This window comes from Trachinotus anak, unplaced genomic scaffold (genome assembly GCF_046630095.1).
Source record: "Trachinotus anak isolate AG129_WGS33_773 ecotype Australia unplaced genomic scaffold, CSIRO_AGI_Tana_v1 ptg000011l, whole genome shotgun sequence".
In the NCBI taxonomy this organism is placed as follows: domain Eukaryota; kingdom Metazoa; phylum Chordata; class Actinopteri; order Carangiformes; family Carangidae; genus Trachinotus; species Trachinotus anak.
The window spans coordinates 22,836,698-22,857,798 of record NW_027273862.1 but is presented as its reverse complement, the minus strand read 5'-3'; the positions used below and the strand labels follow the sequence as shown (position 1 = coordinate 22,857,798).

Genomic DNA, 21,101 nt, shown 5'->3' with positions numbered 1-21,101 from the left:
AAATAGGTGAAAAAAAAAATTGACATAATCAATCCAAAAAAATTGCCTATAGTAAATGTCCATTTCAAAACAAAAATTTAAATTACAGGCATGATTTTTGCTCATGTTATGCATGGACAGAAGATGTGTTGAACTTCAAAACTGAAAAGGAGGCCACTATATACCCAACATAAGAAAACAGCACAGCTCCATAAGTTTAGTTCTCTTAGGGTGTGACGGCTCTCTGCTGCAGTTTAACACTTTTTTGTGTACACTTTTCTCTCATTTGATAATTTGGGTTTTGGTCACTGAAATTTCTACCCTGTCGGTTTGGTTGTACCCCAGACCCAACATTTATGATCAATGAACTCAAATCGTCCACAGAGGGGTGCTGGCTTTACAAACTGGCGCGCCGTAAACATAGATAAGCAAAACTAGAACCGCTGTACAGTGTCCCAGAAAGAAGCGCGGCTGATTACTTAAATATATTTAAGTCATACTCTATAATGGACAAGACAACATAAACTAAAAGACTTTTTAATTCACGAATAACCCCAATGACCAACCAGGTGAGCGACAGGAGTGGACGTTTCCCTGTCTAGGTTACTACGATCTATAACAATTCAGTCGTGCCTGGGTAACGTCGTGAACGCGCATGTCAGGTTCGCTGCAGAGATCCTGCTGCCTCTGCTCGCACGATTAATCGTGTGGATGGTGTTGACAGTGAGAGGCGACGGGCGGCCAGGTTTACATGTTTAAGGAGGTGACAGGACCGGGTAATTACATTCATACTTGTCGACCACAGATCCATCGCTACCCCTCCGTCTGTGGAGGAAGACGACGCCGCCAGGCCGAGGACAACGTTAACGTTACTGATGGAATCCCCGGTCGTTGCTAAACGGAGAAACCGAAAGGGTGGACTCTTTATAAATAATTAAAAAAAAAAAAAAACCCATCTGCGGCTAAAATATAAGGAAAATGCATCTGCATCAGGTGCTGACGGGAGCTGTAAACCCTGGAGATTGCTGCTACTCGGTGGGAAGCGTGAATGACATTCCTTTCACGGTGAGGTTTTATTTTGATATTATTTACTCAGGATGACACCCGTTGAAGCTAACGACTGACTAGCTAGCCGGGTAGTTAGCTAGCTAGCGTTATGTTGGCTGTAAATGGGCTGGCTGGCGAGCTAAAGCGCTGGCTAGCCGGGCAGTGTGCTAGCCAAACTGCCGCACAGACAGATTGACAAACAGTGAGTCGGGACTACTCGGAGCATCCTAAACACAAGCCCCTGTTTCGTTTACCTTGACAGTCAGTCAGACATCGACAGGCGAACACCGTCAAGTAGATGCTCAACTACAACGTCTGCATCTGCTCTTTTACTGTAACGTTATATTATCTACTCAAAACACTCAACGCTAGCCACTCAAATGACCTTTAGCTGCATCTCGTAGCGTTGGATTTACTGCAAGGGAATCCCTTTGCGCAGCCACAACATTATGGCCAGGTATTTTCAATGGGACACGCTCCGACGAGATTTTGCAGTGCACAATACAGCTGACTATGCGTGGGGCTTGGCGAAATTGCGCACCAGTACAGGATGGAAAAGAAAAAAAAAAAAAAAAAAGCAGTGTGTTTTGTGTGATTGCAGGACTAGCTTAAGCTTGCTACCATTTGGCGTTAAATCCTTCTCACGGATCATTAGCTCGCTGTCATCCCAGCATCAGCTGCGCCAGTCATGACGTAGAGAGCCATATATGGATACATGAGCTAGAAGGCTGAATGGATGTGTTTTGGAAAGATGTGTTGAGGAAAAAAAAATAAATAAATTCAACGATATTGTGCCATCTGTCAGTTTTCTGGGTTCAGTAATACAGAATAAAGTGACACTTTTTATCACTAATGTGTATTGGCCCTTTATCAGTTTCTATGGGGTGCTCATTCAGGACCTTATCAGTCATGTTGATTTTATCCATTTGCACACATTCTGATTAATCATTATACTTTGAACCCATTTGTGCATCTGCTGTGTGTTGATATCTTTGGGATATATATAGTCTTTGCCTGTCTGAAGTCTGGCAACTTCTCAACATTTATCTTTGTGCCTCAAGATGACAGGACGCAGAATCCCAGTCAATATTCCATTAAGTGCAGCGAGACATGAGACAAGCCTGTAATATTTCGTCCTCTTTTGTGATGGCAAGTAGGAAGCAGTGCTCAGTGGTTCTTAACCCCAACAAATGTTAGAGCGCTTTTGCATAAAATGGATAGGTTGAGTCAGCTCTTGATGATGATTGATGATCAGTCTGTGAGCAGCTGGATGATCCTTTACAACTAAGTTCTCTCTTACCTGAGTGGTTTAATAATGAGCTGTCATCTTCGCACGTCTCAGTCTCAGTTTATACTGAAAGCATTTTTCATGCAGCTATAGCATTTTCCTCAAGCTTAGGATTTGTTGTCCACAAAAACTGATAAGTGAAAATACACTTCCACTTTGTCATTACATGATGAAAATCAGAAGGTATAGTCTTTAGGTTTAAGACCCTAGTTCATATCAAAAGCAATGTGACTGTATCATTTGAGCTAAGGTCCCACAGCTGACGGTGCATATTCAAAGATGAAGCAGGAGTGGCTGAGAGGCAACTCTGTGCAATTTCGGAAATTCTGTTTTTGTTTTGTCTTTATACTGTATTGAGTGTAATTTGATTAGGGACAAATTAATTCAAAGAATTTTAGCATAAGGCTGCGACATAATAAAATGTGAAAAAAGTGAAGTGTTCTGAATGCTTTCGGAATACACTGTATGTTGCTGAGAACACTCTGAGTCTGTCTAATGGCTGCCAAATCTGTGCTTGGTCTGCTCCTACTGCCTATTAGCGAGGCGGTGTTGTTTTATTTTTCATGTATTTTTTAATTTTTTTCATAAACACAGACACCCCTCCTTACTTTCAAATTCCCTCAGTCGATTAGAATGTAGTGCAGTAATTTATTGTCTCCCACTCCCCTTATACTGACCCCAGATCAGGGCGGTTTGGATGTAAACAGGCAGGCTCTTTACCCAGGGTCATATCTGCTCAACAACATAGGACAGAGCTGGTTGTGAAGCTAAAGCCTTGCACATTGCCAGGGGGTCCCAGTTTTTGTGCCTGGTGTTTTCTTTCTGTGTCTGAGAGGGTATTTGAAGAACACTGGACATCATGTCCAAAGCAGTTACACTCACACTGACCCCTAGGGCTCCTAGACCAGACCCTGACACACACACACACACACAAAGCTAACTTACAGTAGCCATGAGTGCACCAGTTCAAATGAACAAGCATTAGGCTAGAGCTTCATTGGTTATGGAATCATTCACCTTCACGTTTGTGTTATGTCGCAACCTTACGCTAAAATTGTTTACATTCATCTTTTTCCCTCGTCAGTCTACACTCAGTGCCTCATAATGACAAAGCGAAAACAGAATTTTAGAAATGTTTGCAAATTTATCAGTTATTAAAGTACCAAAATCCTTGGGTGTGACATTACAGAATAGTTGTCCCTGAGCCATTCCTGCATCATCTTGGATATGCACGGTCAGCTGTGAGACCTCACCCTATAGACAAGTGAGTGTCCTTCCAAATTATGTCCAATCAATTTAATTTACCACAGGTGGACTTCAATCAAGATCAAGAGCAATGGGAGGCACCTCAGCATTTATTAAATGATTAAGTGATGACAAAAGTGTAGAAATGTTCCTCTATGAATGAGGAGTGGTTGTATGCAATATACAGTGCATTAGGAAAGTAGTCAGACCCCCTCAATTTTTTCACATTTTGTTATGTTGCAGTGTTATCCTTTAAATCTTTTAAACTAACTTTTTGTTGTCAAATTCATCAATCTGGAATCAGTGTCCCATAATGATGAAGCAAAAACACAATTTTTTGCAAATTGCTCACACTTGATATTCAGCTCATTCCTCTTGATCATCTTTGAGATGTTTCTTCACCTTGATCGTAGTCCAGCTGTGGTAAATTCAGTCGCTTTGACGTGATTTGGAAAGGTAAACATCCTGCCAAAGGTCTCACAGCTGACAATGCATGTCCAAGACATCACAGGAGTGACTTAGGGACAGCTCTGCGCAATTTCTAAAATTCTGTTTTCACTTTGTCATTATAGTGTTGAGTGTAGATTGATTGAGTTTGATGGATGAAAAGTCTGAAATGAAAAGATTTTAACATAAGGCTGCAACAAAAGTGAAGGGGTGTGAATACCGAACAAATCCACTGTAAATGTTCATACAAACAGCCCAGTCGGTTTGATATGCAAAACTGCAGATGTGTGATCTGTGATCTGCTAAAAATAGAATACATGTGTGAACCAGAAAGCACAGACAGGGAGAGTACATAGCCTCGTCAAGGCTGGTTAATAGTTTAAATTTAGTTATTTCCATGATCATTTTAATACATCTGGATACAGATATTGTCAGATAATGTAAGATGGTGATACAACTTGGCTGAAGATGGATTTTCTGAGATTTCATAAATCCTGTCAGGGACTATTCAAGTGTCTGTATATTGTGCAAGTATATTGTGCAAAATTTCAACTGCCTCAGACTCATGACCACTGACTCATGGCCATTTAATATGTGAGTGAAGCCACACCTATAGGCAAAATGCCATCAGGTTTTGTGGGGTTGCTACAAGCAGATATTTGCTGTAGTTACAATTGCAAAATGACATTCAGTCATGGAGTTATGGCAGTGTATATCAAATAATTACCAAATCACCAAACAATGGTGTGATTGTGCTCATCAATTACATTTAAAATGATAGAAAATCTAGAAGGAATCGGTGCAACCTATACTAAACCAAAGAATTGAGGCACAGGTCAAGAATTATAAGCCAAATATAATGTGCTTTATAAATGATGACATTCATATGATGTTTTTTTTGCTCTAGATTCATGCAAAAAAACTGTTGACTTGTCCTTCGCCTGGTTTATCTGTGCACAAAATTTAATAGAAATCTGTTTTTATTTATTTGTGATTTCTGTACAAAGACAAACAAGCAGAACATTACCTCATCTGTCTGTGTTTTGATCCCCATTAAGTTACTTCAAATGCATTCATTGATTTAGTTGGATACATTATGACCAACAGACAAAATGGAGACATATTGAAGCGGGACCTGGTGTAGTTTGGCTGTTAATTCCCACTGTTTCACTGCAGTCATGCTGCAGAGAATAAGAAGACACATACATGATGACTATAGATGCTGGGATCAAAGTGCAGGTCTGTGCTACATGGATAATGTCTTAATACAGGTTAACAGAAAAACCAGGCGACTGCGCGTCAGAATTAATCAATTCATGTTTTAAGATATTTGCATATAGGCCTTTTTACTACAGCTCAAAGCCAGCTTACTAGGACATACATAAAAATGTTATACATGGTAGCAGCTGTGACTGTGTACTCACATGATAGGCACGGTGAGAAAGTGGTATTTGATGGAGTGAAGGCAGAAGTGATTTCTCTCACTCGTTCTCTCTCACTTCTTCTTATCTGCTTTCATTACCACAGCACATGACCTCATTCACTCTTTTCTTTTGAAACACATTCATCCTGAAACATCCCGCTACATCCCAGCCTCATGGTGGACACCATTAAACAAATAGCATTTCAGATGCTCTTAACAAGCAAGATGCGAGTTGACCTCTTTAGCTCTCATCAGTATTAGAAACATGCCATGTAGATGACCACGCTATTTTACATGAGACTAGAAATGGAGTTTGCTACCTTTTTAAAGAACAACAAAGGGGGTTCCCAAAGTTTGGCAGTATTATTCATATCCCTTTTCTTACATTACTAACTTGAAAATACAGTGTTGGGATACCTGTGAACTTTCAACAAAGTGCCATGTCTCTAGTTGACAGTACTTAAAAAGATATAGTTAACTTTTTACATAACAATATAGTTACAATGCAGGGTGTCTCTGCTCACCTTGCAGTGCTTTGTCATTGTTAATGTGTCACACAGAGGTAATATTTGTCCAAAGACAGCAACATTCTTGTTGTAAGCTGCTTACATGACTGACAGGGAGGAAACCTTGCTGCCTCAGGGTTTCACTCATTAAGTCAGCATATTTATAAGCTACAGATACTTGGGTATAAATCCAAGTACATTCAGTAGATTCTTAATGCTACATAAACATCCTGACAGCTAAACATGAAATTGACTAGAATGGGTGTCCAGCAGACCTCCTCCTTATCATTGTCTTTGTTTGAAGGGCTGTCTTTGATTGAAATAAATAAATAATCATTAAATATTTTTAGTTGACAAATGGCCAAAAGGTTTCTAATCTCTTAGTTGAATTTCTTTAAAATTCTGCCCAACTGTTTCTCCCTTTTGTTATTATTGCGCCTCAGCAAATGAACACAATCATGTTGACATATCTCTTAAAATCTAGTGTTCGGTAAAGTCCAAATTGCACCGATTCTGTGAACATGACTGACACGCTGTAGATGAGAGATGTACTTTGCTAATAATGACTGTTGACTATCTCACTTACTAAAAGACCGAAAAACAAACAACTGAGCTATAAACTGATCCAAAGTTTCTTAGTTAATGAAGACACTAATCACATTTTAGTCTTAACTGATTGTTCACGCTGTTAAGTCCCCCATCTGTATACATTAAGTTCTGTCAGCATTTACCATGATGCTATGCATCAATATTGTGCCTGCTACCTCTAATGACTCATCCTACTTCATGTTGCCATCTTCAGTGTCTGCAGTGTCAGTGTGTTTGTGTGTGTGTGGATTTGTTGATAATGAAAGAAATACAGGGCAAACATGCTGAATCCAACAGAACTAAACAATGATGTTAGATCATTCAGTTTAAGGCAGATACACTCAAGCTTATCAATCTGACTCAAGGTCCTACCGGTCACAAATTACATAGACTCACACATTCTCTTACTTATGTGTGTGTGTGTGAAAGAGAGAGAGCGAGAGAGAAAGAGAGAGAGAGGTGCAGAGCAATCTTAGACAGTGCATAACGGTGACTGCTTTTAATTCCAGCTGTAATGTGCAGGAGCAAATGCTGTAGTAAAGCACAGACCACATCTCCCTCAATTCTCTGCATCCCCGGTATAGTATGTACCATATAATGCTGTGACAGTCTTCACTATACCTTCATCCCCATCTGTCACTTTATATTGTACCACTGGCCGTAACGTTGTCCTGTTGTGTGACCCAGTGGTTCCCAGCCTCTCCTCCTATTCTCGTGAATAATGAAAGACACAAGCCGTCAACCTGACTGTACTGTTGCTTTGAGGCCAGCTTGCCTGTCTCCCAGGTGCTGCTGCTATTGCTGCCATTCTGCACTTGGTTGCCAAATGCCATCAACCACCATTGTATCAATTTACCATCATGCCCTTTATCCAAATCTTAACACAGCTCTGCTCCATAAGTTCAGGCAATTAACATGTGCTGTGTTTGTCTTCGTATTGCGCACGTGGAGGTATATTATTATTTTCAACCATTTAACTACTTGTCACTATCTCACTTTCAATGAAACACACAGCAGAATGAAGTCACAAAAAAATCCAATAAACTGTATTAAACATTAGAAATGCAGTGGATCTATAAAACAGCAACTTGCATTAGTTCTGCTGTTCTTTTATGTGGTTTCTGTGCTAGTTGTAGCCAGTGCTACTGTGGTTTAAAGTAACTACCATGCTGTGCTAGTCCTCTTGTATTATCTCAACCTGCTGATGCAATATTCATATTAGTGTCACTGACTGATATGATGGTCTGCTTTTAGTCATTTATATGACATTGATATTTACCATGTTGCGTTTCAGTTGTTTGGTTTAAATTGTTTATTGTGGCTTGATCTTTTTTCTTTTTTTTTTCAGGCCTATGGCTCCGGTTGCGATGTGGTGATCTTGGCTAGTGACTTTGAGTGTGTGCAGATAATCCCTGGAGCTCAGAATGGGAACATACAGGTGGGCTGTGTGGAGTGTTCCCACCAACTCGGCAGGGTAAGTGTTGACTGCACACTCTCACACACTCCCACTTGCAGTTTTCATTTTCCTGTGTAGCCAGAAGACATGATCAGTTATGCTTAAGCATAAAGAACTACATTTAGGCCTGCATTTGCTCCCGTCCTGTACGGCCATGCTCTCCTCTTGCTGTCCTGCTTTCCTGCACCACTCCCCACCTACCCCTCTCCCGTGGGAATGACTGTGCAGAAGCACTGATGGGGTGAGTAATGTTTTGATGATGAACACAGCTCTTTATTTTTAGATCGCTGCATCCTACGGAAACACAGTCTGCATCTTTGAACCTCTTTCCACCAACCCAAACAAACGCCATAAGGTGAGCATGAATGTCAGTCATCTTAGACATGCTGTACGAAGTGGTTTACATCAATATTTAGTGACTTTAATCAGACTTGAGGGCCAGTAACATTGCACGGTTTGCGTTGCTCTTCTGTCACTAACAGCAGCTTAACTATCAGTGGCAAAAGACGGGGCAGTTCTTCCTCGATGCCATCACCTACAACCTGGCCTGGGACCCACAAGGTACGCCTGCGCTTTCTATGTTTAACTGATACACTGACTGACTGACTAAATGACTCAACACTACGCTACAGCTCCTACGCACTGCCCCCTTTGGTTTGTCTGGAATGACGTGCATTATGTAAGAGTCACCGTGTGCATGTGGCTCTTTGTGCTGTAGTAGTCGACGTGGGACGTGAGGTGTGTAACATAGTGCTTTTGTGTCCTCAGGGAACCGTATCCTAGCAGCAACTGAGCGGCTCCAGCTGTGGGCTCCTCCACTGGCAGATGCCCTGATAGAGGAGGAGGATGGGCAGATGACTGACGACAAGCCCCACCCTGTCCTCAATGACTGGAACTGTGTCTGGCAGTGCAAGTACGTTTATGCTTTTGTGCATACTGTCAAAGCAGTTGGCTTGATTTTCAAGGTTATGAGCATTACATCAACATCAGAATCAAAATCAAAAGATAATTTGGTAGGTATTATATATTGTTAACCAGTGAAGTGATTAGATCTGTGACTCCTCATTTTCTTCATTCTTTCCTCCTTAAGCTCATGTTCTGTTGTCTTGTAAAAATGTAGTTGTTTGTTTGTTTGTTTGTTTGTTTTGGGAGGATTGAGGAAAGACTAGTTTTTTTTTCTCGCTTCTGCTAGTTGAAAGTAGAACAGGTGCAAAATGTTTCGGTCTGTTTCTGACAGTTTGTGTCATGCAGTAAAGAGTTGGTCTATAGTCTGTGCAGACAAAATATTAACTTTATTATTTTCTCTTCAAGGTCGTGGAATTACATCATTTTTACTAATAAAAAGTTATAGACAGTTACTGATTATCCAGACGCATCTGCACACAGCCTCACATCAAAGGTTTTGACGCATAGCTGTAAGCCACCCTTTGGAGTCTGTGGCCTGTGCTTTAAGCTGTGTAAACAGACATAGGCACATAATACCCTATTGCTAATTGTCAGCTGATGACACATGTGCTTGCCCAGGAAAGCCACTAGAACAGGGAAGTGCAGTCTCTAAAATTACCAGTTTGCACAAAGCAACCCCGCATACAGCTGACAGGAGAGGCCCTTTTGTGTTTTCTCCATGTAGAGTTTCCTATGGAGAAGTGAATATAGCTGATATTGTTGTTTATGCTTGTGTTTCTCTTAGGACTGCTGCATCCGTTCACATTGCTAAGTGGTCTCCTGATGGGGAGTACTTTGCAACAGTTGGGAAGGTATAAGATTCACATGATCGTGTTGCAAAACAACAAATTGTTAAAGAGTTGTTTTTTGTTTTTTTTTGTAAGGCCTGTGGTGATGTTTGTATATGGCGTGTGTTCATGTATGTATGTGTGTGCGTACACAGGATGATTGTTTACTTAAAGTGTGGTATCCCACCACGGGCTGGCGTTCTGCGGTGGTGGTCCAGGACCCCTCGGATAAGAAGCCTCTCGCGGTTCACTTCTCCTTTGTTTACCTGGCCCATCCTCGCTCTGTCACCGGTGTGTCCTGGAGGAAGACCAGCAAGTTCATGCCCAAGTAAGAAAGCACACACACACACACACACATTTCACAGTGTCAGAGTCGCCAGTAACATGTTTATTTTTACACCTTTCAGTACTTGCTTGTTGTCCTCTAAAGCTTGATAGATTTTTTTTTGAGTTATGTGTTAATGAACAGGGAGGGGCCTAAGTCTTTTTCAGACATATTCCCAGTTTGTATTCAGCACAGCCAGCAAGACTGTTTAAACTGTTTGACTTTCCATTCTGTTCATGTTCTCTCATGCGCTGAGAATCTGGAGATGTTAAATTTTATTCCTCCCACTTGCACTTCCATTTTCTTTTTACAGTATAGGTAATCATGTCCATAGTCCAACTCAACTCCATAATGTTTTTTTTTTTGTTTGTTTGTTTTTTTACATAACATGCTGTTATGTATTTTGACTAAACATTTTTGAAACAAAACTGATGACCAGATTGATCAAAAGTAAAGTAATTACTGATTGTGTAAGATTATTGCTTTCTCCTGCTGTTTTCTAGGGGTTCAGTGTGCAATGTGTTGCTGACATCCTGCGAGGATGGTGTGTGTAGGTTGTGGTCGGAGACCCTGCTACCAGAAGACAGCCTGCTTGGGGGACAGATCTCTGAGAACACACACTCCTTCAGCTCTAGCCTGCCAGGCCTGGCAGGCAATAAGGACAAAATCCAGCATGCTTTGGAGGTTCACTTACTTACACAGTTATATCTGACTAGAAATAAATCATAAAAGATACATACTGTCTCTGATAAGGAATAACAAACATCCATTCTCAGTGTTTTCTTCCTGTGCTTTATTTGATTAGTCAATCCACCACCTGAAGCATCTGCGCAGGGGCCGGCGACGGTCCTCTGCTTTGGTGGCACACAGTGAGCTGCTGCCCTCTCAGCTTGGCACACAGGACGCACACACTCACCGCCACATCGCTCATCATGCCAATGCCCTGTGTCACTTTCATATCTCAGCCAGTATTAACCCCAACACAGGTAGGGTGTGTTCATCATAGATCCATACATAGTTGCACTATTGACCATATAAGGGTTTTCTATTATATCCAGGTTTTTAATGGCTTGCAAAGATCCTGTATGTTGGTCTTTTGGCATAATTAAGAATAACTTACAGTGTAATTTTTTGATACAAAACTTAATTAATGAAATGGCTTCATTGCAAAATATAAACAGCTATGCAAAACAGAATTTGCAGCTGAAATGGCTTCTGTGACTGGAATTGAATGAGTCACATCAGTGAGCAATGTAGTCAGCTGCAGCTGCGAACCAACTCTAAGCGTGAGTAACATTTTATTTACCCTTTTCTCACTACTTTAACCCTTTGCTCCTTCTACCTCTCATCCTCTGTCAGATATCCCATCAGTGCTGGCTGACTCGGCAGTGTTCAACCCAGACGATGGCACTGGTGGCGGAGGCTTTGTGGTTCACTGGCTCAACAATAAGGACCTTAGCTTCACTTCTTCCATGGACCTCTTTATGCTGCAGCTCCGTAAGTTCTCTGAACAGCAGCTGGACCAGACTGCTGAGGACCTCCTGGATCCCGAGGGATCCCCTATGAAGTTTGACTTTGGTATGACCCAAAACCAGGCCAACACTCATAACTTAAAACACTTAAGCTTAAAAGCAACATCGTGTTGTAAAAACATGTTGTTTTCTGGCTTTCTAGACCTGGACGACATGTCTGACAAAGCCTCCTCAGAGCAGGGTGAAGAGGGTGAGCCAGGGGAGCAGGGAAGCACCAAGGCATCCTCCCCAGGCTCCAGCTCCAGCATGCCTCTGCCCTCCATGCTGCTGGAGAGGAAGATGGAGACTCTGATCACAGAGTGGAACAAGAGCCCAGACATGCTGTTCACCATCCACCCTACTGATGGTTCTTTCCTGGTTTGGCATGTGAAGTATCTGGACGAATTCAACCAGGGCATCTTCAGACAGGTTCAGGTGAGCATGAAAATTAAAAACGTTGCTTGTAATTAACACAAGCAAGTGAGAGACATTTTTCCTAATTAGCAACTATTCTGCTTTAAATTCAATAGTGAATTACTTGTTTGTGCACTCACTCACTCACTCACACACACACACACACACACACACACACACACACACACAGTATAGCTGTTGAACTTGTCTCAACTGTTAGGTGACTCAGCACTCCCCCATCCTTATGTAAGGCTGGTATAAAAGTTTAACAGGGAGAATGGGACTCCTGGAATTCACGTGACGCAATCAGCTAGAGAGGTAGACAGTTGTCGGAACTGCAAAAACACTCCTTGAACCTTCTTCACTCACAGTCTTTGTCTGAGCTGCAGAAAGCACTTCAACCAGTTTAATTTTTGCTGTTTTAATGAAGTTGCTCACAGAATTACTGTTAATTAGTGACAGGTGGTGTGACCTGCCGTCGGCCATGTTTTGTCATTATAACCAGCGAAAGCGACGGTTAGCACCTGCTAAAAATGATGTTACCTGAATACCTGAGTGTTGTGTCCACACTAATGAAAAAGAAGGAGGTGAGATAACACAATCATTGGCAACACAGTTTAGAGAATCTGTTTGTTTTATCAACCTCAGTCTCATCTCAAGAGTCACTCACTGTCACTCAAGAGTCACTCACTGACTTTTTCACGCTTTAGAGCCTGCCCCTAAAAAGCACTTTACTTTATCTGATATCGGTCCTTTTAAATACAATGGCAATAAAAAGTAGATGAACCCTTTGGAATTACTTGGTTTTCTGCATTTATTTGTCATAAAATGTGATCCGATCATCATCTAAGTCACGAGTATAAAGAAACACAGTGCGCTTAACACAAAACACTTAATAATCTTTTGTGTCTTTATTGGACATACCCATTAAATATTCACTGTGCTGGTGGACAGAGTAAATGAATTAAATTTTATAACTTGTTGAGCCTCATTTGGCAACAATAGCTTCAAATAAGCTCTTCCAGTAGCTGCTGATCAGAGCTGCACAGTGTTCAGGAGGAACTTTGGGCCACTTTTCCCACAGGGCTGCTTCAGATCAGCCATATTCTTAAGATGTGTGGTGTGACTGGCTCTCTGAGGTCATTCCACAGAATCTCTACTGGGTTAAGGTCTCGGTTTTGACTGGGCTGCTCCAAAACGTGGATTTCCTTTATTTGAAATCATTCTGTAGTAGATTTACTTGCATCACCCAACTTCTACGAAGCTTCAGCTTCAGCTGTTGAACAGTCACCCTGACATTATCCTCTGGGAGGCATGGTTCACATTAGCACATGTTTCAGTGTAGTTTTATTTATACAGACATCTGACTCCAGTTGATAAGATTTGCTTGGGACATATAAGTTCACAAAGTGTTTTACTTTTCATGGACTGCAATGATAAAGTACTGTGCATGGATACACAGCTATAGTATCTGTGTTGATGATTATAATAAGAGCTTTATAATGTTGTAGAGAACAATATAGATAATGTGTCCCTGTGCCCCTAATGGTTTTTACTTCCCTCTAACTGTTCCTCCAGGTCTCCTTCTCTTCCCGTATTCCAGTGGCATTTCCTACAGGTGATGCCAACTCACTGAGTAAAAATATCCTGATGTACGCCTGCACTTTGACTGAGGGTGAGAGTGCCGTGGCAGGGGAGCAGGGGAGGATGGTCCAACGTGTCTCCCACTCTGCTTCAGCTTCGGTCGGCCTGGGTTCACCCGCCCTGGCCTCCCCTTCCAACCCTCGCCCTGGTATCAGTCCTGCTGTCATGATGGTCTCCAAGCATGTTGATGGATCTCTCAACCAGGTAAAAGATGGTTTGAAACAAAGTAGAGCGCTTTTTTTTTCTGCCAGGGACCAATGCATGTGTGTTTTCATAAATGGCCGCTGTTGACCAAGTTGTTCCAAAAAACTTCATATATTCCCTTAACACTCTAAAATTTCAAATCAACACTATAATTTCATGTTATAACCAAATTAAGGAGTTCTGTGTTGTGGCTGTAGTTGTATGTTTGTGTGTATTCAGCCCTCCCATCCCTCACTAAACCTTTTTTTGGTTCCCTCTGTGTGCAGTGGGCTGTGACATTTGCTGAGCGCTCTGCCTTCTCCAACGTATTGACAGTATCTCACAAGTTCCGGTACTGTGGCCACCGCTTCCATCTGAATGACCAAGCCTGCCACACAGTGCTGCCACTGCTGCTGACCTCCTCTCACCATAATGCCCTGCTCACCCCTCCCTCAGCCCCTGGAAGCCTGGAAGGAGAGCAGCCTCCTACTTTTCCTCTACCAAAGGGACTTCCCAGGTATAGAACAGGGGGAAGGCAGAGAAAGAGAAGGGAGGCAGTGACCAACACGCTGCTCATACATACAGACTCTTAAGCTGGGGGAACTATTCATTGTTAATGGGACCTGGCCTTGCAGCCTGGCACCGCCTACAGTTACATAAAGTTCAGCTTCTTTCCACTGTAGTGCCACCGTACACCTTTGTCTCTTCAGCTCACAGATACTACAGGGGAAAGCTGATAAAAACTCAATTTAATGCAAATGTCCTCAGACACAATGTGAGCGACAACCACGCGAGAGACAGTCAGGCTCGTTAACATTTGTTAACTACTGGCTTCCAGCACAGATACAGGACGGGAGAACTAATCAGTCTTGCCAGCTTGGGTGAATTTGTTGTGTTAAAACAGTTGCAATAATGATTTAAAAAAAACAAAGAGAGTGCAATAAAGCTGTTCTGTACTCGAGGAAGCAAACTTTACAACAAGAAATAAACCACATTCTCATGTGTAGAAGATCAGCTATGCCAGAAGGAACCATCCAGTTGGAAGGAGCCTGTAAATTACACTCCCCAATAAAATATACACAGCTGCAGCTTCATGAGAGGCCAGAGACTGTCTCCTACTCTGTGTCTGTGTGTGTTAATGCAGTTTAGGAAAGAGATGAGAAGGAAGAATAGGCAAAGAACACATGGTTGAAATGTCACAGATGACCACGTTCTGACCATGTGTTACTTTTCCATTAGCAGGAAGCAGCTTCGTAATGCAGCTACAAGGACCTTTCACGACCCCAACGCCATCTACAGCGAGCTGATCTTGTGGAGAGTGGATCACATTGGACCCCTATCATGCACGGGAGGGGTCTCTGAACTGGCCCGTATCAACTCTCTGCACACCTCTGCTTTCAGCAATGTTGCTTGGCTGCCTACACTAGTACCCAGCTCTGTGCTTGGTAAACACACCATCAGCCTTAATATGGATGCAAATTCTAACTTCAATGATGAGTGACAGCGCAGAAACATTTTTGTTATGAGTCAGTGATTATTAGGAACTTAAATGTAAAAGTAGAAGTTCCACTTTTGCTGAATCAACTGAGCTTCTGCTTTTGTTTGGACAAATGTGTGCAGTAAAGTAAATAATGGCATTCAGGTCCACTAAAGCACACGCCTTAATACTAAGCAGTAGTAAGCTGTGGCTAATTTTCCACGTCAGATTTGCTCTATTCCATGCCTCATTATTGCCCACTAAAATCTAAACATACTTTCATGACTGTGCCTTGTTAGCAACAATATATCTTTTCCAGTTGAGATCCAACCTGGATCTAGTTTCTGTAGATCCTGATTCTCTGTTGCCTGAGAAAGAAATTTAATTATTTAAGTAATTCTTTTAAGTTGTAAAAAGTCATTTAGGAACATGGTTCAGTTTATGGTTATTCAAGTTTATTGTTTGGATTAATCTGTATTGTAGCCCAAATACCAATTAATACATTTTTTGGCACAGCAGCACTTTCCATGAACTTTGTGTTGTGTCCCTCAGGAACTTACTGTAACAGTGCCAGTGCCTGCTTCGTGGCATCAGATGGTAAAAACCTGCGTCTCTATCAAGCTGTGGTGGATGCCAGAAAATTACTGGATGAACTTTCAGATCCTGAAACGTCTGTGAGTGGACACACACTAGGGCACACACACTCTTGTCACTGCACACAAAAAAAATATATTATGGCTCATTGGGATGTGATAGTTTCTGTTTAGAGTTTCTGTTTAGAGAATTTTATGTATGTTTCACACTGTGAGTCTTTCAAACTATTTTCACAAAGGACCATGAGTGAAGTTCAGAAAGGCTCACGTGATGCTGCATGGTCCAATGAGTGTACATCAACCATGATCTGATATAACATTTTTGATATAGGCCAGCTTTTTAACAGCTGTGAGCGTTTTAATAATTTTTTTTTGATGCTGCCTTTATTTATTTATCTACATTTACATTTGTCTACATCATGCACACAAATTTCATATTTATTTGAAATGTGGCTATGCTCTTCGTAAAGCTAATTTTTTTCTTGCTTCATCATAACCACCGGTCTACACATCACCCTGTACTTCAAATTATAATATGCAGTATTTTTTCACTACACTTGTGGTTTCAAATACAGTGTACTCAATGGATAGGTTACCATTTTTCATGTGTGTCTCTGTTTAGAAACTGGTGGGTGAAGTGTTCAACATTGTGAGCCAGCAGTCCACTGCCAGACCTGGATGTATCATAGAGTTGGACGTCATCACAAACCAGGTTAGGAGCTGCTCTGTGTTTTTTTTTTTTTTTTGTTTGTTTGTTTGTTTTTTTTTCCTGTCTGATTAATAGACATAGTAACCTGCTTGATGTTATATCCACGTGCATCCAGTGTGGCGCCACCACCCAGCTGCTGCATGTCTTCCAAGAGGACTTCATTCTGGGTTACAAGCCTCAGAAAGAACCAGAAGCATACACACCGGTCTTTCCATCTGGTGAAGGTATAGCACACTGTTAAATTAAAAGTCTGTGTGTTTGTTTCCTGTTACTTTTTCGAACTTGGCTGTCATCAGAAGAAAAGATTACCGTACATGAGAGATAATAATAAGAGATAAAATAATAATGTAATTTTACTTTATCCAGATTATCAACCTGCCCCATTCTCTGAGAAGTTCTTCCTCGTGGTCATAGAAAAGGATCTCAATAGGAACTCAGTCCTGCAGATGTGGCACCTGCACCTCAAGTCTGTGCAGGCTTGTGTTGGTAAGTGTAGGGTACATGTAGCTGACCTGGTGTTGCCTAATTGGAAGGGTTCTGAATATTTTTAATCTTCAAATGTGAAGGCTACCTTTTTATCTACATCCAATAATGCTGCGTCTCTGTGTCCAGATGAGCCGAGCCCAGATTATAGCTTCCAGAGCCAGCTAATGGTTCCCAATCAAGTTGTGAATGCCGACTCGTCTCCTGAGACCTCTCCTATCAGACCCCTGCCACGGTCAGCCTCTACTGCCAACTTGCAATCAGCCAGCAAACTCATCCTCAGCTCCAAGCTGGTGTACAGCAAGCGGCTTGACCTGCCCCACGGGGTGGAGGTGACCAGGGCCACCCCTTCTGCAGGTAGGGATGGACACACAGTCATCACACATATGGCTCACTTAACATTCAACGAATGTGTAAAACCCCTTTTTTCCATAGTGCGAAAAGATCTACATGTATTTTACGGTGCGGATAGTTAGTTTAGGAATGACATAAGACATTTTGAAAGATGCCTCTATTTGTTTAATTTTCATCTTTAAGTAAAGTTTGGTAGATTCCAAAAAATACCTGAGTAATCTGTTTGCCACGTGTTATATAGCAAGCGAGAAACCAAGAAATCAGATTAAAGCAAGAAACCAGGAAATCAGGTTTTCAGTTTTCATACTGCCTCCTCTTTCTGCTAGGTCATCTAAGTTCCTCCTCTATCTACCCTGTGTGCCTGGCTCCGTATCTGATTGTTACTACCTGCTCTGACTCTCGCGTGCGGTTCTGGCGCTGCGCTGTGGAGGGCGACGAGGGGTGTAGTGAGAACGAGCATGACAACCGGACATACCGCTGGGAACACTGGGCGCTGATGAATGAGGAGGAAGACAACAACAGTGCTGTGTGTGTGTCGGGACGGCCTGTGGCTGTGTCCTGCTCTTACATCGGCAGGCTGGCTGTGGCCTTTAAACAGCCACGACAAGGACAGGTAGGAAATTGGCTTCGAAATGGCATTTTCTTTGAATTGTATTAAAAATCTATGTGGGAATTAATTTAGGTTTGCCAATCACCTTGAGGTGGAAAACTAGAATAAAAATGTGAATGCAGTGAAGTAATACCATTTTAGCTGTATAGCCATGACCCTGCAAAATAGGTAACAATTCCATTTATCAGCATACAAATACATATTTATGCAAAGCAGAGAGTGGTGAGGGAGGAACTAGATTAGATAAACATATACATTATGCATATTATACATTACAGAGTGTTTGTTATCTGTGCACAGTCATTAGCTTTTAGCAAAAAGGAAGTAATAAAACCTGACTATCTGAGGATCTAATTCCATTTAATATTGCTATTCTGTATTTGAATTATGTGGAGCTGGATGTCACTGAACTGAGCTGAGGTTTATGCAGAGCTGTCTGGCTTATGAGTCTGGCTTTTCAGTGTACCTTGAGATGTGATGCAAGGGAACTGTCTGTGCGGGCAGAGATGATGTATTTTTATGAGCCCACATGCCTGGTTTACTGCTTCACCGTGTCTACAGTATCTACAGATTTGACATATATATTAATAAATAAGACTTTGTAAGGACGTGCTCCTCTTGTCCTCAGCTGCAGGGTTCTGGAGAGGACTTCTCTATGCACGTGTCCATCTATGAGTGCGAGTCTACTGGTGGCTCAGAGTGGGTTTTAGAGCAAACCCTCCACCTGGATGATTTTACCAGACCTTCATCTACCCTGGATCCAAGAGTCAGTGTGGACTCCAACCTCTTTGTCTACAGCAGGTCAGGAGGACTGCTTATGTGTTTGTGTTATATTCTTTGTGTATGTTTACCCCTATGGGTGTCTCATAAGTTAATAATAATATTTTTCATGCCAGGTCTGACCTGTACATGAGCAGAGACCATAGCTCCCCCAACATTAAGCACTACGTGCATCTGGACTGGCTGTCAAAGGAGGATGGATCTCACATCCTCACTGTGGGGGTTGGATCCAACATTCTCATGTATGGCCGTATCTCTGGTATGGTCAATGAGCAGACTAGCAGCAAAGAGGGGGTGGCTGTCATCACCCTTCCTCTAGGGGGCAGTATCAAACAGGGCATCCGCTCACGATGGATCCTGCTTCGGTCCGTGGACCTCCTGTCCTCTGTGGACGGCACACCATCTCTGCCAGTCTCCCTGTCCTGGGTGAGGGACGGCATCCTGGTGGTGGGCATGGACTGTGAAATGCATGTGTATGCCCAGTGGCACCAGGATAAGAAGCCTGGTGAGGGAGAGGAGGGCAATCTGTCATCGGCAGACATTGCTGGAGGTCAAACCACAGTTTCCTCCTCAGCCTTTGAAGGGAGAGCCAGGTCTAAGAGTGTCTTTGAGGGCAGTCCTGCAGTGGATGAGGCCCTTCGTGCCCCAGCAGGACTTCAGGAAGGGGGATTGTTTGAGGCGGCTCACTCCCTGTCCCCAACTCTACCCCAGTACCATCCCACCCAGCTGCTGGAACTCATGGACCTGGGCAAGGTTCGCCGCGCCAAGGTGAGTCTGTGTCTACCTCATTCAGAGACTCCAAAATATGCTCCAAAATATGCAAAAATCCACATTGTTGAATACACTGTAAAACCCATTGCCCTTCTGTATATCAGGCCATCCTCGCTCACCTGGTAAAGTGTATTGCCGGGGAAGTTGCTGTGGTGAGGGATGTGGAGGCAGGTGAGGGCGGAGCCAGGAGACATCTGTCCCGAACCATCAGCGTGACTGGCAGCACAGCAAAAGACACCATTGTGGCCGGCCGTGACGGGGGCAGAGACTACACAGAGATCAACTCCATCCCTCCCTTGCCCCTTTACGCGCTGATGCTGGCTGACCTAGACACCTCGTACAAGGGAGCAGAAGAGGCAGCTAAGGGAACTAAGGTGGCCGACGGTGAGGGAACCCAGAAGTCCACAGAGGATCAGTATGCTGACCTTTTCCAGGTAGGTCGTTCAAGAGAGCTCCAATTTTGTTGTTAAAGTTGGAGTCCACTGTTAGTTTTTAACTCCTTTTGTCTTTGTGTTAACAGGTGCCAGCAGTTACCACAGATGACTTTGTGAACTTTGCCACTGACAAACCAGAGAAGAAGTCTCGAGTTATCAACCTCTCTCAATATGGACCTACCTACTTTGGACCAGAGCATGCTCAGGTATTGCTACATACTTCCATTTACCATTTTAAAAAAAAAAAAAAAAAAAAAAAAGGGAAACTGTACTGTCAAACACGGGCTATTAATGATAAGACCCAAAGATAAATGTTCTTTTCATTCCACACTAGTATTGGAAGTATTATTAAGTGGTAAATAAAGAGTTAATAGCCTGGCCATGACACGTCAATAATAATACAATAATACAATACAATAATAACCATGTAGTATCTGGGTGACAACACTGACAATATTTTGGTGGTGGTAACTTCTGGAAGTGTAGTAATGGGGAGGAAACATGATAATAATATGCTAATCTGCGCAGAAAAAATATACTCTCAATGAAGATGTGTTTATTACTGTACAATTTTTTTATCAAAGTCAAACTAATAATAGGGTCATATTAAGGCAGACAGTACATCATCATTGCATTTCATTGTGCTGCTCAGAGTTTTCCCTCAGTTTACTCACTTTTACTCACACTCTTCCTCTGTGTGCTCAGGTATTGTCCAGTCACCTCATGCACTCCAGCCTGCCAGGGCTGACCAGACTAGAGCAAATGTTCTTGGTGGCCTTGGCTGATACTGTTGCAACCACCAGTGCCGAGGTCACCAGCTCCACCGACCAACAGTACACAGGTTAGTATACAGCATAAATGTCTGCGTGTAGAGGTTACGATCATTTTTGTGATATGTACAGTAGAAAGGAATTATACACCTTTCCAACTAACTTCCATGTACCAGAATCCTCCTCAATGAAGTGTTCTCAAGCAAGACACTGACCACTTCCTGGGTCTTTATTGTGTGGATGAATAAAGTATTGCCTTTTTTTGTAGGTACAGTAAGATACAAGTTAAAACCATACCTGCAGAATTGACTTGTATTGTAACTTGGCATGT

General features: G+C 42.3%; 1 protein-coding gene across 7 annotated transcripts in view; it reads left to right on the top strand.

The window, feature by feature from the left end:
• Positions 1-610: 610 nt before the first annotated feature.
• The window catches only part of dmxl2 (Dmx-like 2), a 39,289-nt gene continuing 18,798 nt past the window's right edge, over positions 611-21,101 (top strand). For 2 of the 7 annotated variants that reach the window (XM_071489040.1, XM_071489037.1), the window contains exons 1-25: positions 611-1,044; positions 7,872-7,997; positions 8,263-8,334; positions 8,462-8,540; positions 8,748-8,892; positions 9,670-9,736; positions 9,868-10,040; positions 10,541-10,721; positions 10,843-11,023; positions 11,397-11,615; positions 11,712-11,983; positions 13,541-13,810; positions 14,077-14,306; positions 15,029-15,234; positions 15,819-15,940; positions 16,482-16,571; positions 16,684-16,792; positions 16,935-17,054; positions 17,181-17,408; positions 17,732-18,018; positions 18,644-18,816; positions 18,912-19,563; positions 19,671-20,000; positions 20,087-20,206; positions 20,706-20,841. In XM_071489040.1, coding sequence (XP_071345141.1) covers positions 958-1,044; positions 7,872-7,997; positions 8,263-8,334; positions 8,462-8,540; positions 8,748-8,892; positions 9,670-9,736; positions 9,868-10,040; positions 10,541-10,721; positions 10,843-11,023; positions 11,397-11,615; positions 11,712-11,983; positions 13,541-13,810; positions 14,077-14,306; positions 15,029-15,234; positions 15,819-15,940; positions 16,482-16,571; positions 16,684-16,792; positions 16,935-17,054; positions 17,181-17,408; positions 17,732-18,018; positions 18,644-18,816; positions 18,912-19,563; positions 19,671-20,000; positions 20,087-20,206; positions 20,706-20,841 — 4,675 coding nt within the window. In that variant the 5' untranslated portion in view covers positions 611-957. The remainder of the gene's footprint in view (positions 1,045-7,871; positions 7,998-8,262; positions 8,335-8,461; positions 8,541-8,747; positions 8,893-9,669; positions 9,737-9,867; positions 10,041-10,540; positions 10,722-10,842; positions 11,024-11,396; positions 11,616-11,711; positions 11,984-13,540; positions 13,811-14,076; positions 14,307-15,028; positions 15,235-15,818; positions 15,941-16,481; positions 16,572-16,683; positions 16,793-16,934; positions 17,055-17,180; positions 17,409-17,731; positions 18,019-18,643; positions 18,817-18,911; positions 19,564-19,670; positions 20,001-20,086; positions 20,207-20,705; positions 20,842-21,101) is intronic. The other 5 variants (XM_071489042.1, XM_071489041.1, XM_071489039.1 and 2 more) reach the window with 4 other exon arrangements.